Source organism: Rhinoderma darwinii, unplaced genomic scaffold, assembly GCF_050947455.1.
Source record: "Rhinoderma darwinii isolate aRhiDar2 unplaced genomic scaffold, aRhiDar2.hap1 Scaffold_713, whole genome shotgun sequence".
Taxonomy (NCBI): domain Eukaryota; kingdom Metazoa; phylum Chordata; class Amphibia; order Anura; family Rhinodermatidae; genus Rhinoderma; species Rhinoderma darwinii.
Window position 1 is genome coordinate 1 of NW_027464274.1, and position 14664 is coordinate 14664.

At 46.8% G+C, this 14664-nt stretch overlaps 1 protein-coding gene across 5 annotated transcripts in view; it reads right to left on the bottom strand.

The window, feature by feature from the left end:
• Positions 1-1572: 1572 nt before the first annotated feature.
• Positions 1573-14664, bottom strand: part of PIWIL1 (piwi like RNA-mediated gene silencing 1) — a 56350-nt gene continuing 43258 nt past the window's right edge. For all 5 annotated transcript variants that reach the window (XM_075849235.1, XM_075849236.1, XM_075849239.1 and 2 more), the window contains exons 12-21: positions 10857-10971; positions 9859-10046; positions 9706-9778; positions 9433-9633; positions 8150-8253; positions 7096-7166; positions 6588-6741; positions 5498-5623; positions 3110-3257; positions 1573-3018 (exon numbers count right to left, since the gene is read on the bottom strand). In XM_075849235.1, the coding sequence (XP_075705350.1) occupies positions 2902-3018; positions 3110-3257; positions 5498-5623; positions 6588-6741; positions 7096-7166; positions 8150-8253; positions 9433-9633; positions 9706-9778; positions 9859-10046; positions 10857-10971 (1297 nt within the window). In that variant the 3' untranslated portion in view covers positions 1573-2901. The remainder of the gene's footprint in view (positions 3019-3109; positions 3258-5497; positions 5624-6587; positions 6742-7095; positions 7167-8149; positions 8254-9432; positions 9634-9705; positions 9779-9858; positions 10047-10856; positions 10972-14664) is intronic.

The following is a 14664-nucleotide window of genomic DNA, read 5'->3' on the forward strand; positions in this document are numbered from 1 at the left end:
GAGATCACATGACATTACGGAGGTGTCCTTACGGGTGGAGATCACATGATATTAGAGGTGTCCTTACGGGCGGAGATCACATGACATTACGGAGGTGTCCTTACGGGTGGAGACCACATGACATTACGGAGGTGTCCTTACGGGTGGAGACCACATGACATTACGGAGGTGTCCTTACGGGTGGAGATCACATGACATTACGGAGGTGTCCTTACGGGTGGAGATCACATGATATTAGAGGTGTCCTTACAGGTGGAGATCACATGACATTACGGAGGTGTCCTTACGGGTGGAGATCACATGATATTAGAGGTGTCCTTACAGGTGGAGATCACGACATTACGGAGGTGTCCTTACGGGTGGAGATCACATGACATTACGGAGGTGTCCTTACGGGTGGAGACCACATGACATTACGGAGGTGTCCTTACGGGTGGAGATCACATGATATTACAGAGGTGTCCTTACGGGTGGAGATCACGATATTAGAGGTGTCCTTACGGGTGGAGATCACATGATATTAGGTGTCCTTACGGGTGGAGATCACATGACATTACGGAGGTGTCCTTACGGGTGGAGATCACATGACATTACGGAGGTGTCCTTACGGGTGGAGACCACATGACATTACGGAGGTGTCCTTACGGGTGGAGATCACATGATATTACAGAGGTGTCCTTACGGGTGGAGATCACATGATATTAGAGGTGTCCTTACGGGTGGAGATCACATGATATTAGAGGTGTCCTTACGGGTGGAGATCACATGATATTAGAGGTGTCCTTACGGGTGGAGATCACATGATATTAGAGGTGTCCTTACGGGTGGAGATCACAAGATATTAGAAGTGTCCTTACGGGTGGAGCTCACATGATATTAGAGGTGTCCTTACGGGTGGTGATCACATGATATTAGAGGTGTCCTTACGGGTGGAGATCACATGATATTAGAGGTGTCCTTACGGGTGGAGATCACATATTAGAGGTGTCCTTACGGGTGGCGATCACATGATATTAGAGGTGTCTTTACGGGTGGAGATCACATGATATTAGAGGTGTCCTTACGGGTGGAGATCACATGATATTAGAGGTGTCCTTACGGGTGGAGATCACATGATATTAGAGGTGTCCTTACGGGTGGAGATCACATGATATTAGAAGTGTCCTTACGGGTGGAGATCACATGATATTACGGAGGTGTCCTTACGGGTGGAGATCACATGATATTAGAGGTGTCCTTACGGGTGGAGATCACATGATATTAGAGGTGTCCTTACGGTTGGAGATCACATATTACAGAGGTGTCCTTACAGGTGGAGATCACATGACATTACAGAGGTGTCCTTACAGGTGGAGATCACATGACATTACAGAGGTGTCCTTACGGGTGGAGATCACATGATATTACGGAGGTGTCCTTACGGGTGGAGGTCACATGACAGGAAGTCTATGCGGAGAAGTCGGTTGATGCAACCATGGCAACCCCAGAGCAAGCGCTATATTTTATTGTTTTCTATGGAGCTACATCTGTACTATTGTATCCACTATCGGAAAGATATTCGCCACATATCAATGAACGTTCAAACATGTTTTATTTAGAAAAACAAAAACCTAGACAGCTTCAAAAATAACAATTTTTTGGGGGGATAAACGAGTCATTACATCATCGAATGCAACCAAAACTTTCCACACATGAAGCTGCCAATCCACTGCTGCAGCATCAAATAACGGAGAACACACAAGACAAGAAACGTGTCGTGTATAGTAGGAAGCTCTTTCACGGGAATCTGCGTTTCGACAACAGCCATATTAGCCACGTGTAAGTCAATGGAGACTGCGATACAGGAACGCGGATCCAGGGAGGATAGCTAATGGACGCGTCTTTTTTCAACCCTACTATGTAAGGCCCCATATGCACACGGCCGTAGTTTTTATCCGTAATGGATCAGGTAATTACGGACCCATTAAGTTTTATAGGCCACGGACACCTTTCAAAACACAGACCATGTCCTGTTCTTGTCCACAATGGCGTCACGACCTCGCCCATAGAAGTCTATAGGTGCTTCTGCTATTGTGGACGGCTACAGATGTGCATCCGTATTTGCGGACCGTAAAACCCTTGGGGTCGCGTGCATGAGGCCTTACTATGTATTTCATTTTCAATGGTCTTATACGCAGCAAATACGGCCCTAAAATTTACAAAAAATCCTAAATTGACCGAAAGCAAAATAAAAATGGCAGCTAGAATTTGGTCGTCGACACCATTTTTGGCTTTTCCTACTTTGCAAAATCTGAAAGACTTCAAATTAAACCGTTGCCTGTAGGGCAATAACAAAAAAATCTTTACAAACCAGATAAAGGGTTATTCCCATCACAGTAAGGGACGACCTTCGCCAGGATATACCATCACTTTCTAATCTGTGAGATTCCGACCTCTGGGACTCGCACTGACCTTAACATTGAAAGGTGATGTAGCGGTGCGGCCCCTTCAGAGTAGCGATGTCGCCAGCTTTGTCTTGACTGCAGCGTGAGATCACACAAGAGGCATTGAAAAAGTCAAGTTAAAGTTTCTTGACACGGTGTTTAATACGTTCAGAGTCCAGATAAAGATGGCTACATCTGTACTTCCCTGCACAATGGTGGTTCTGACCAGCCGCTGTGCAGGGAACTGCAGCATAGCCACATTCACTTGAATGAAGGTGGTCTCAGCAAAGCGGGGGCCATGAGCGCCAAGGTAAAAAAGAACAACTCAAGATTTAGCGCTGCGGCCCCTCCATTCCGAGGATTGGCTCGAGTCCCATAAATAGGACCCCCATAAATCAGAAAGTGACGTTTTGACCAATCCAGTCATCCCCTTCACGCCCCAATTTCCTTATTAGGGGCTTAAAGTCCTGCGTGAAGGTTACAGGTAGTAGAGGAGGCCGGACAGGGAGTGGTGTGGTTCTTTGTGGATACTTTGCCCCACCAGGAAGGCCAGCTTATGGGCGTACTGGCACGGTGCTGGAACCCGGATGACTCCCTGAAGAGGAAAAACAAAAAAAAAAACAAAAGTGAATGAAGGTTTGTGCTCCATAAATGTGGTGTCCGGTAAGAAGACGGCAGGAACGTACAGGCCAGTTGTAGTACTGGTGGCACATCTTGTAGGTGAGGCGCTGCATGTGGTCCGGTTTCAGTCCTCCGCTGTCGTACACAACGTTGTAATGGGTTGGGGAGACCGTTCCCTGTCTAACAGACTGGCTGATAATGAAGAAGTCATACCTGGGGAGAAGCAGAACGCAAGGACGCGTGATTTACTCCATAGAGACGCCGATATCAACGCTCCGTCTGTAGAAACTCTTAGCGGGTTTTCTTACAGACATTTCCAACCCACACGGAAGGAGTTTGGATGTTTTATTAAGAGAATCGGCCCCTTCATTCCTGAAATCAGTGAGAGGGTCTCTGGTCCGGGATTCACACCAATCTTATCTATTTACATAGTGGTAATAGTTTAAGGGAGTCTTGATGCTTTATGGCTACTAAGATCATACCAGCGCTGGGTAGGGGACTCAACGCAACCCTCTTGGTCCCGGGACACAATGATAAATATGGGGTATATGGAGTTATATTACCTGGTGCCCCCAGGCTGTGCCCCTGTGCCATGGATCGGATTCTTTGGGGTCCTGTGTGTTGTCACAAAATGGCCGAAGCATTTCACACGCTGAGTCTTAAACACTCCTTTTGTTCTCGGATTGGCCAGAAAGGCTCACATGAGCAGCTCTGGCCAATCCTAGAATAGTGGGAGGTTCTCAGACTCTAAGAAGCGCTACAGACATGTTAGGACAAAACAGAGGGAACCCCAAATCAGTGGATCCACATCATAGGAGCGCAACGGGAGGGAACCAGGTAATATAACTCCAGATACCCCATCACAGTTATAAATTTTGTCCTGGGATTGGAGTGTCGCTTTAAAAGTATGTACAACCACATCCTTGTGACTGCAGATCGACCTAGCAGTGAAGAGGAAAAACTTTGAACTCGCAAGTGCCCCAAGGGCAGTGCCAAGCGTGGCAACTGCTCCAGGTCTCGAGAGTAAATCTTGCCCAACACCTCCTCCTTGGTCTTGATTGGCTGCTCCACCAGCAAATGAGCGAGATTTCAGTGGCAAACCGTGAGGCCTCGTGCACACGTCTGTTGCATGTCGTACGGCCGCTAACGACGGATCCGTGAAACACACGATGGCTTCCGTGTGCAGTCTGTTGTTTCAATGGACCAAATAAATGGAATGGCCGAGACTCTTCCGTCAAAAACGGACAGGAGTAGGACCGGTTCTATTTTTGTCAGAATGGCCACACGGTTCCGTTAAAGAGACTCTGTCACCACATTATAAGTGCCCTGTCTCCTACATAAGGAGATCGGTGCTGTAATGTGGGTGACAGTAATGCTTTTTATTTAAAAAAAACAATCTTTTTTCACAACGTTAGGAGTGATTTTGGTTTATGCTAATGAGCTTTCTTAATGCCCAAGTGGGCGTACTTTTACTTTCGACCAAGTGGGCGTTGTACAGAGGAGTGCATGACGCTGACCAATCAGCATCATGCCCTAACATTACTACAGTGTCCTGATAATGAATACACATGACCATCCAGCCTGGACGTCATGTGCACTCAGAATCCTGACACTTCTGACTCTTTTCTGTGAGATTTACAGCAACGGATACGAAATCTCGCGAGATTACGAGGTAAACGAGATTTGGTTTCACTTGCCGGAATCTCCCAAAAAAAGAGTCAGTAGTGTCAGGATTCTGAGTGCACATGACGTCCAGGCTGGATGGTCATGTGTATTCATTATCAGGACACTAGTAATGTTAGGGTTTGTGTATGAGGCTGCACATAGTGATATATCTATATAGCTAGTGCAGTGTAAATGAATGGAGAGGAGTGCATGATGCTGATTGGTCAGCGTCATGCACTCCTCTGTACAACGCCCACTTGGTCGAAAGTAAAAGTACGCCCACTTGGGCATTAAGAAAGCTCATTAGCATAAACAAAAATCGCTCCTAACGTTGTGAAAAAAGATCGTTTTTTTAAATAAAAAGTATTACTGTCACCGTACATTACAGCACCGATCTCCTTATGTAGGAGACAGGGCACTTATAATGTGGTGACAGTCTCTTTAAAGCAACGGCAGCGTGCATGGCCCCATAGAAATGAATGTTTTAAAAAAAAACAAAAAACGGATAGCACCCTGAAGAATATAACTGAAGTGGGCATGAGGCCTAATGAAGCAAAATGGTGGCGATGTCAGACAAGACCAAGGCGGAGTCGTTGGTCTTGTCCATTGCAAATCCGCCAGACAACTCAGACAAGAGTTATCCAGTTTCCGAAAAAAAAAAAAAGAGTCATGTTTCTAACCCCTTTAAGTTGAAGACGGTCATATTTACCATAAAGGGATAAAATATGTTAGAGGTCAGGGGTTCAGACTATAACTCCCAGCAGCCGCGCTGTGTACATTTGACCTACCATTCAGGTCTGGTGACTTCGGTGTCGACTATTGTTCCTGGTGGTGGATTCTGGAGCCGACCTCCCAAAACAGCAAAAAATCTGGCATTGATCCGTTTCTTCACCACAACCACGGTAAGTTTAGGGCTAGAAAAGAAAAAAAGAAAAAGAAAAAAAAAACCAACTATTTACTATGACAAATGAATAATATCCAAGAGAACTTTCCGTTTACATTGGGTTACGTTAAACATGTCCTGATAATCGTGAGCTCCAGGATATAACGGCACCCACTAAATGGCCTCCTACTGTGCCCATCAAAGGGCTGGAAAATGGCTGGTCACATACGTTCAGGGTGCTAGAAAACTGGAAGATCTCAGACTACGCCCTCCATTGACGTGCAGACCAGACTCCCGGGATGACACTGCAGCCTGTGATTGGCTGCAGAACTCACAAGAGATGAAACGTCATCCCAGGAGGCCGGCCTGGAAGAACAGAACATAGTGTCGGTATGACAACACCCGGGCGGTAAGTAGAAGACTTTTTTTCTTTCCGAGTTACTATTTTTGTGGCGGAACTGTTGCCATTTAGCCACAAAATTTGGCTATTTGTTGCAAGATTTACACCCTCATTGAATTTAATGGGGAAATTCCGAAAATAAAAGAAATCGCAGCATAAATTGACATGCTACGGATTTAAAACCCGCGCCGCAGGTCAATTTATGATCGTTTTCACTGCGTTTTGATCCCGGAGCGCGTGGATACGATTTTCTAAGTCTCATCCACTTTGCTGCTACTGTAAATGCTGCTAAGTGTCCGCACAAAAGTCTGTTGCGAAAATTCCGCAGCGTTTACGCTACGTGAGAACTCGACCCAACACGTGGATTTAGGCCTTCGAGAATAGCTTGAGGGGGAAAATCGCATTTTAAGGATATGCTCCCAAGTATTTGCATATGTGCCTATCCAGAATGTTACGTTTTATTGAACAATATTTTCTAAACTTTTTCCTAGATCTGTTTTGCGGTGGTGCTTGCTGCATGGTACAGGTGGAGCTTATTTGCACCGCAGATGTAAATGTACAGTACGGGGTTAAGAGGTGTTGACCTGAACCATACCTGTAGTCTTGCCCCGCAGACTTTATACAGTCCATGAATTGTGGCACTTCATAGTTCACCAGCGTTTTGAGCTGACCGTCGCCCACGCCGTCACGGTAGATGATGATGCGGTTTGGCAGAGCACCGTTAGACTTAAACCAGGCGTGCAGCGCCGCTGGAGGAGGAAGACATACATAGGTATCAAACACAACAATTAGTCAATCAATAAAAGGGTAAAGTCGTTCACAGATGTCGAGATCATTAATGATGGAAGGAAGGATAGATGGAAGGAAGGATAGATGGAAGGAAGGATAGATAAAAAAAATGCTATTACCTGATAAAAAAACAATTTAAAAAAAATGTGGCAGCAAAAGATATTTCCCCATCAGGAATCATTATGCAAATCGATTTGTGCAAATTAAAAAAATTAGAGCAAAGAAAATTCCACCGTCCACCCACGGCAAAATTCTGGGAAAAATCTATCGTCCAGATTTTACATTAGAAACTTATTTTTGGGCTCTTTTTTTACCTTGCATACAGACTTTAAGGCCATCGACGATCTCTTGTTTCTGGTCCTGGACAACACAGCGAGAGAACCATCTACAAGGGAAATAAACAGGTCCGGCATCACTCACCGGCTCACCGTTACTTCAGGAGGAAACGTAATCCAAAAGAAAGTTCCCCATTTGGACAACTCTTTACCACATGTCCCATTAGAGTTTATGGATGTAACCCTCCCCCTCCCCGGACCTTCTCTATTAGCCAGAATGGAAAGTCACTACAAGGAAGACCCCTCCCACTCTGTACTCCGTGTGCCCATACATTACAGAACTGTCCATTCACTTGGATGGACTCGGGGTAACGCTACATTTAAAATGTGCGCTGTGGTTTATTAAAAGGATATGCCCAACTTAGACATTTATGGCATATCCTGTGCATATGCCATAAATGTCTGATAGCTGCAGGTCCGGATGGCCGCCTTACCAGACTGCCCTGTTCTCGTCGTGGGTGGAGCCCCCCTGCCCGTCATGGGTGGAGCCCCCCTGCCCGTCATGGGTGGAGCATCCCTGCCCTGTGCCCGTCATGGGTGGAGCATCCCTGCCCTGTGCCCGTCATGGGTGGAGCATCCCTGCCCTGTGCCCGTCATGGGTGGAGCATCCCTGCCCTGTGCCCGTCATGGGTGGAGCATCCCTGCCCTGTGCCCGTCATGGGTGGAGCATCCCTGCCCTGTGCCCGTCATGGGTGGAGAATCCCTGCCCTGTGCCCGTCATGGGTGGAGAATCCCTGCCCTGTTCTCTACCAGGCCCCCATGTTAATTATGGTCTGTGATTAGGACAGGAGGCGGGTGTTGGAGAACTCTAGAGCTGAGACCCGCATTTATCAGACATCCCATTGTTATGGCATAAACGTCTAAGATGGAAACAAACCCTTTGGGGCTTAATCACACATTTTGGTCAAATCCCAGTTTAATGCAGCAATTACAGCAAAAAACGGCGATTTTACTGCATGTGAATAAGCGCTAATGGAGTTGTCCAGATGAATCCCCGTAAGGGCGAGATAACTGAACGCAGCGCAGAAATTACCGGGTCATGCCTTTATTCATGCTCGCAACAAAGCCAGCAATCGATCTCTTCCCCTGCAGGGTGTCGTGGTAGCAATCGATCCCAATGATCATCATCTTGTCCAGCTGGAAGAAGAAAAAACAATTGCCACTTCTGTCTTTCTATAGGTTTTAGACTGAAGCCTATGGAACATTTCTACATTCACGCCGGTCCTATATACAAATACAAGGATTACGCGTCTGTACAAGTATGGGAGGGGCACGGTGGAGACATGAAGGTCATTTGGCCCCTTTGACACTACGTCTGGAGTGTACGTTTATCATATATGGCGGGAGGTTTTTTCTTTTGTTTTTTTAAACTGACCCAAGAATGTCCCCCCGGCCTCCGCTGGTCTGGTATTCATTGGGAATATGGTTTTCTGCTGTACGGAATAGCACTAATCTATACCGAGGCATCGAGGAAAGAAACCGATACTGTGCGGAGCCTCCCCGCCCCGTCCTCTCCCAGGGCGGAGCCTCCCCGCCCCGTCCTCTCCCAGGGCGGAGCCTCCCCGCCCCGTCCTCTCCCAGGGCGGAGCCTCCCCGCCCCGTCCTCTCCCAGGGCGGAGCCTCCCCGCCCCGTCCTCTCCCAGGGCGGAGCCTCCCCGCCCCGTCCTCTCCCAGGGCGGAGCCTCCCCGCCCCGTCCTCTCCCAGGGCGGAGCCTCCCCGCCCCGTCCTCTCCCAGGGCGGAGCCTCCCCGCCCCGTCCTCTCCCAGGGCGGAGCCTCCCCGCCCCGTCCTCTCCCAGGGCGGAGCCTCCCCGCCCCGTCCTCTTCCAGGGTGGAGCCTCCCCGCATGTTTTACCACTGAACTTAGACATTAACATTATTAAAAAGTCAGAACTCCTTGGTGACTTACTATCCAACTCCAATAATTTAGTCAGTATATTGTCTTATAAAATGCACCTCCCATAAACCTACAAAGAGGTTCTGCATCAGCTGTCACATCGTGCAGTTATAATACACACTACAGCTACTGCAGAACCTCTCAGTGGGAACTTTAGGTCAATTAGTGACCAACAAAAATGTCATAATGGTCTTTAAAAAGACGTTTTGCAGCATGGGGAGTGCATATTCTAAAGGCGCACAACCCCGGCTACTGCAGAGGAACAGGAAACCAAGTCAAACTCTGAATGAGAGGGTTAAAGAGGGTGAGAAACAAGAGGGCGAGGGGCAGACTGGGCGCACCAGCTTTACTACTATAAGTTACATACAAGTCAATGGACATTCTCCCATGACACAAACGATATACGTAAATGAACGGTACCGGTATTTCCACGCTCCACAGCTCTCCGCCTAATTTACAGTTCATCTGTAAGGCGATTTTCGTGCAGATGGAGAGTACAGTCTGGGGTTTACTTAAGGTCCTGGCAATGACGCACTGACTGGGGATGGGGGAGTCCAAGCACAGGAACTTCTTGATGGAATCGTACTTCATCTTATTATTACTGGACAGGACACAGACAACCTAGAGAGAGAGATGAGAGGTGACGTGAGAGTCTCGCTGGTCATGTCCCCGGCCAGTCCCATATCTACCCACCATATCAGTGTGCTCTGTAATATTCTGCCGGAAGGCTTGTAGATATCCTGCCACCGTGTCCTCGATCTCAACCCTTTAAAAAGATGAGACCGATTAATCGAATGTGCACCACCGTGTACGACCTGTAGATGCCGCTGAGCCCTGTAATCTTACATCACGGCCTGGTTCATGCGGATGCCCATTTGCTGTGTGATCTTGAACATGTTTTGTATCAGAGCATTCGCTGCATCGTAATTTCTGCGGGGGTAAACGAGCAGCCAGTTATTCAGATCCCGGGCGCTGATCAGGACGGGTCCGCGCATTTCCCTTGACCAGTCTGCAAACTGTGGATTGTATTCTGCCTGCAAAACAACCAGGAAAGAAACTCTAGGTCACCCTCATCTGTTAATAGAGTCCGTCAGTCGTCCCAGTGTCTTTTCAATGTTCTGTTCCGCTATTTTTTTTGTTAACTTCTCTTGTTTTTCCCGTTGGATTAATTGGAGCACAGTACGGTGGGTACATAGCCGTGCCACTAGGAGGCAGACACTAGGTATACCAAAAAAAAAGTACTGGCTCCTCCCATGCAGGCTATACCCCGCCCACAAGCCAATCAGCTTTAGCCTAGTGTCAGACACGACCGGCTTGTCAGGTCTGCTGCACCTTGTATTTCATTTTCATTTCTTCCCCTATCTGGAAACAGGGGTCAGACTCCCGATCTGCCTCTCACCTCCTACATCCGGGTGGTAATCAGCGCTGGGCCGCCATGCTAGTCGCACTTCCCTGAAGGTGCCAGGAAACCATTCAGAATGCTGCTCCGCATCTTCCTCCTCTCCGGTCACTCAGATAACCCCAAATACTATACTGGTAACCGGTATGATTGCGAGGTTACTGAAGGGGTAACCCTGTGCGAACCCGAAGTATGACCTCTGCCAGTTTCTTTGTTCCCATCACTAGAGGGTCTTTCTATTCCTGCCTCGATTAGCCCCTTCTTCCCCCTCATTTCTACCTGGCGTCTTGGCCCTTCTCTCACGGCGGCTGGCCTCCCTCCTCTAGCACGCCGGGGCGTCTCATCTAGTGCTCAGCCTCCCCCAGTCCCTTTGTGGTATCCAAACAATGTAACCCCCTGGTGGTGGGTTTGTGCCCCCCCCCCCCCCTACAACCCTTATACTCACAATTTTACCACTTAGCAGAATTTTCTCTGGAGGTGCCACTCTCCCAGTAAACTGCAGAAGTCTGGTATCAAAGTTCAGCCCCCAGTCACGTAGTTCTTTCTGAACCGCATCATCCCTGAAAAAATGAGGGAAAAAAAACCCAAAAACATAAAAACACAAGACATCAGCAGGTACCTAGAATTTACAAAGCAGCGCTAGGAAGAAGACACCTAACACTGCATGGTGCGGTGAGAGGGGATCGCTGGGGGTCTGACCGCTGGGACGCCCAGCGATAAAGAGAATGGGGAACCGAAAGTCCCCCATGAGAAGCTTGGAGCTTTTGGGTTCGGTGTCCGGCAGCTCCATTCATTTCTATGGAGACTTCGGACACAGACCCCAGAAGTCCCAAGCTTCTCTTGGAACACTTAGGGGGACTTTCGTCCCCCGTTCTCCTTATTGCTGAGGGTCCCAGGGGTTGGACCCCCAGCGATCACACGTGTTTTGTGGGACAACCCTTTTAAGCCGACAGCTATTGTAAGTGTACGGGCAGCTCAAAGAGACTGTCACCACATTATAAGTGCCCTGTCTCCTACATAAGGTGATCGGCGCTGTAATGTAGGTGACCGTAATGTTTTTTTATTTAACTGGTTGCCGACACAGGACGAGTATGCTCGTCCTGAGCGGCGAGCACTTCGCGCATTAGGACGAGCATACTCGTCCTGTGTGACAGCCGTCTCTGCCGTCTCTGTGTGTGCGATCGAGAGCGGGGCAACGGCTGTAATACACAGCCACGGCCCCGCTCTGACAGCGGAGAGGAGAGAAACATCTTCTCTCCGCTGTTAACCCTTTGAACGCCGCGATGACAGCTGATCGCGGCGTTCAAAGAGAGGGGACTGCACATTGATCGCGTCACAGAATATAACTGTGACGCGATCAAAGCCCACAACTCGTATGGCCAGACAGCCCAGGGTCCAGTGAAGGACCCCAGGGCTGTCTGAACATATTTCCTGTTGTTAGGGTATACTGAGGTATGCCCTAACAACTGCCTGTGTACGATCAGTAACAGGCTAATGTACTGGCATATAGATCTATGCCAGTACATTGCAGTTACAAAATAAAAATCAAAATAATAAATCCCTTTATGGGATTAACAAAAAAAGTTAAATGATTGTAAAAAAAAAATAATGGTAAATAAATAAATAAAAAGTAAAAAAAATACACAGAAACACACATTTTTTATAATAAATAAACTTTTTAAAATATAAGTCCAAAAACATGAAATAATATAGACATATTTGGTATCGCCACGACCGTAACAACGTGTACAACAAATGTATACCATTATTTATGATGATCGGTGTATGGTGTAAAAAAATAAATATTAAAACTGCTGCGCAACTGCTTTTTTTCTGCATTTTAATCTAATTAAAAATTTATAGAAATTAAACGATAATGTATTTGTACCAAAAAATGGTACGTACATAAAGTACAACTCGTCCCGCAAAAAACAAAGTCTCATACAACTACGTCGTACAAAAAATAAAAGCGTTATGAGCGTCGGGATGCAAAGAGGGAAATGTAAAAAAAATTGCTCTGTCCTCAAGGCTAAAATTGGCCGTGTCCTTAAGGGGTTAATAAAACGAACTATTTTTACAACTTTATTAGCGACTTTAGCTTTATGCTATTGACTTTCTTAATGCCCAAGTGGGCGTATTTGTGCGTGATTGTACAACGCCCACTTGGTCTAAAGTAAAGACATTCCATAATAGACATTCCTTCCAGAACAATGGCCTTCGGGTCCGCCATCGACGGAAGCCTATTAGGCCATGCCAGAGGCAAGACCTAATAGACTGCCTGTCCGTGTGAAGCTGCCCGATATAATACACTGCAATACATAAGTATCAGCGTATCCAAACTAGGGATGTCACGATACCAGAATTTGGACTTCGATATCGATACTTCGTGTAGTATTGCGATTTCGATACCAATTTCGATACTTTGCCAACAGTAATAAAAAAAAAAAAAAGTTGTTCCATTTTCTGAGGTGAGGCGCGAGGTGTGATGAATTTTGATTGCGCCTCACATTAATAGTAATTAATCCCATCAGGTTTCTTAGTTATAATGGGTTAATGTGCGAGGTACATGATGGGGTTAATTACTATTAATGTGAGGAACATGGAGGGTAAATTCATCGCACCTCGCGCCTCACATTAATAAGTGAATGAAAGCCGTGTTTATTTTATTTTTTTACAGCGCACACATCATAAATGTTACAAAAAAATTGTTGTTTGCGCCATTACTGAATGTGTATATTTTATGTATTGAGAGTTATTTTAATGTTTATTGTAAAAAAGGTGAAGGTGTATTTTTATTTTAATGTAGTGACATATCAGATATATACCAGTACATTAGCCTGTGCACGGATAGTAAACAGGCAGTTGTTAGGACATACTTGGGTATGTCCTAACAACATGAATTATGGTAAGACAGCCCTGGGGTCCGTCAATAGACCCTGGGCTGTCTGCCCATATATGGTATGGCCCTCGATCACGTCACTGGAATTCCCTGTGACGTGATCCAAGTGGCATCCCCCCCCCCTCCTCACTTTCCCCTGAATGCTGCTGTCAGCTTTGATGGCAGCATTCACGGGAGTAGCGGCGGAGAGGAGGTTTCTCTGATCTCCGCCATTATAGAGCGGGGCTGCGGCTGTGTAATACAGCCATTGCCCCGCTCCTGACATTAAGTGCGTGCGCGCGGTCAGCATGAGGAGATGCGGCCGGCGCTGCACTAATGAGCGGCGGTTCAGGCACTGACGACAGAACATGGGGGTGTTTTGTAGCGCGCCCGCCATGTTGTCTTCAGTGCCGCAGATCACTAGTGCAGCACCGGCCGCATCGTATCATCCTGACCCCGCACAGTTGTCAGTACTAAGGAGCGGGACAATGACTATTACACAGCCGCAGCCCCGCTCTCATACATTCATGTATTACTATACTGAGCTGTGCGGCAGCGCAGCCAAGTATCGAAATACAGGAAATAGCGGTATCGAACCGTTTGGGGATGCAGAGTATCGAAACAGTATCGAAGTTTCGATGCATCGTGCATCCCTAATCCAAACAGCGATCGGACAGCTGGACCATCAATTCCCCTAGTGGGACTAAAGAAAAAATTAATTTAAAAAAACTTAGGAAAATAAGTTTCAAGTAATAGAAAACAAAAAATAAAGAAAAAAAAACCTTTCCCTTATCAAGTCAATAAACCATACACAATTGGTAACGTCGCGTTCGTAACGGCCTGAACTATAAAAAGACATTATGAGATTCAAACAAGGTGAACTCCATAAAAAAATAAACAATACCAGAATAGCTATTTTTAGGTCACTTCCCTTTTGGTTCCATTTTTTTGGTAGCTGATCAGAAAGCCGCCTGTACCCCAAAACGGTACCAATAAAAGAAACAGCCGACCCTGCAGCAAACAAGCCCTTACACAGCTTTCTTCATGGAATGAGGCAACACAAAAATAAATGTTTTCTATAACCCCTTCCCGACATTTGTCGTAAACATACGTTATAGATGGGTAGGGGGAAGGATACAACGGGATCACGGAGTGAACCCGCTCCATACGATGCAGGTGTCGGCTGTATGTTACAGCCGACACATCACAGTAACAAGCGGGATCGTGCTCGAGCTTACATATACCCTGATGTACTCCGCACAGATTACATATACCCTGATGTACCCCGCACAGATTACATATACCCTGATATACTCCTGACATATTACATATACCCTGATGTACTCCGCACAGATTACATATACCCTGATGTACT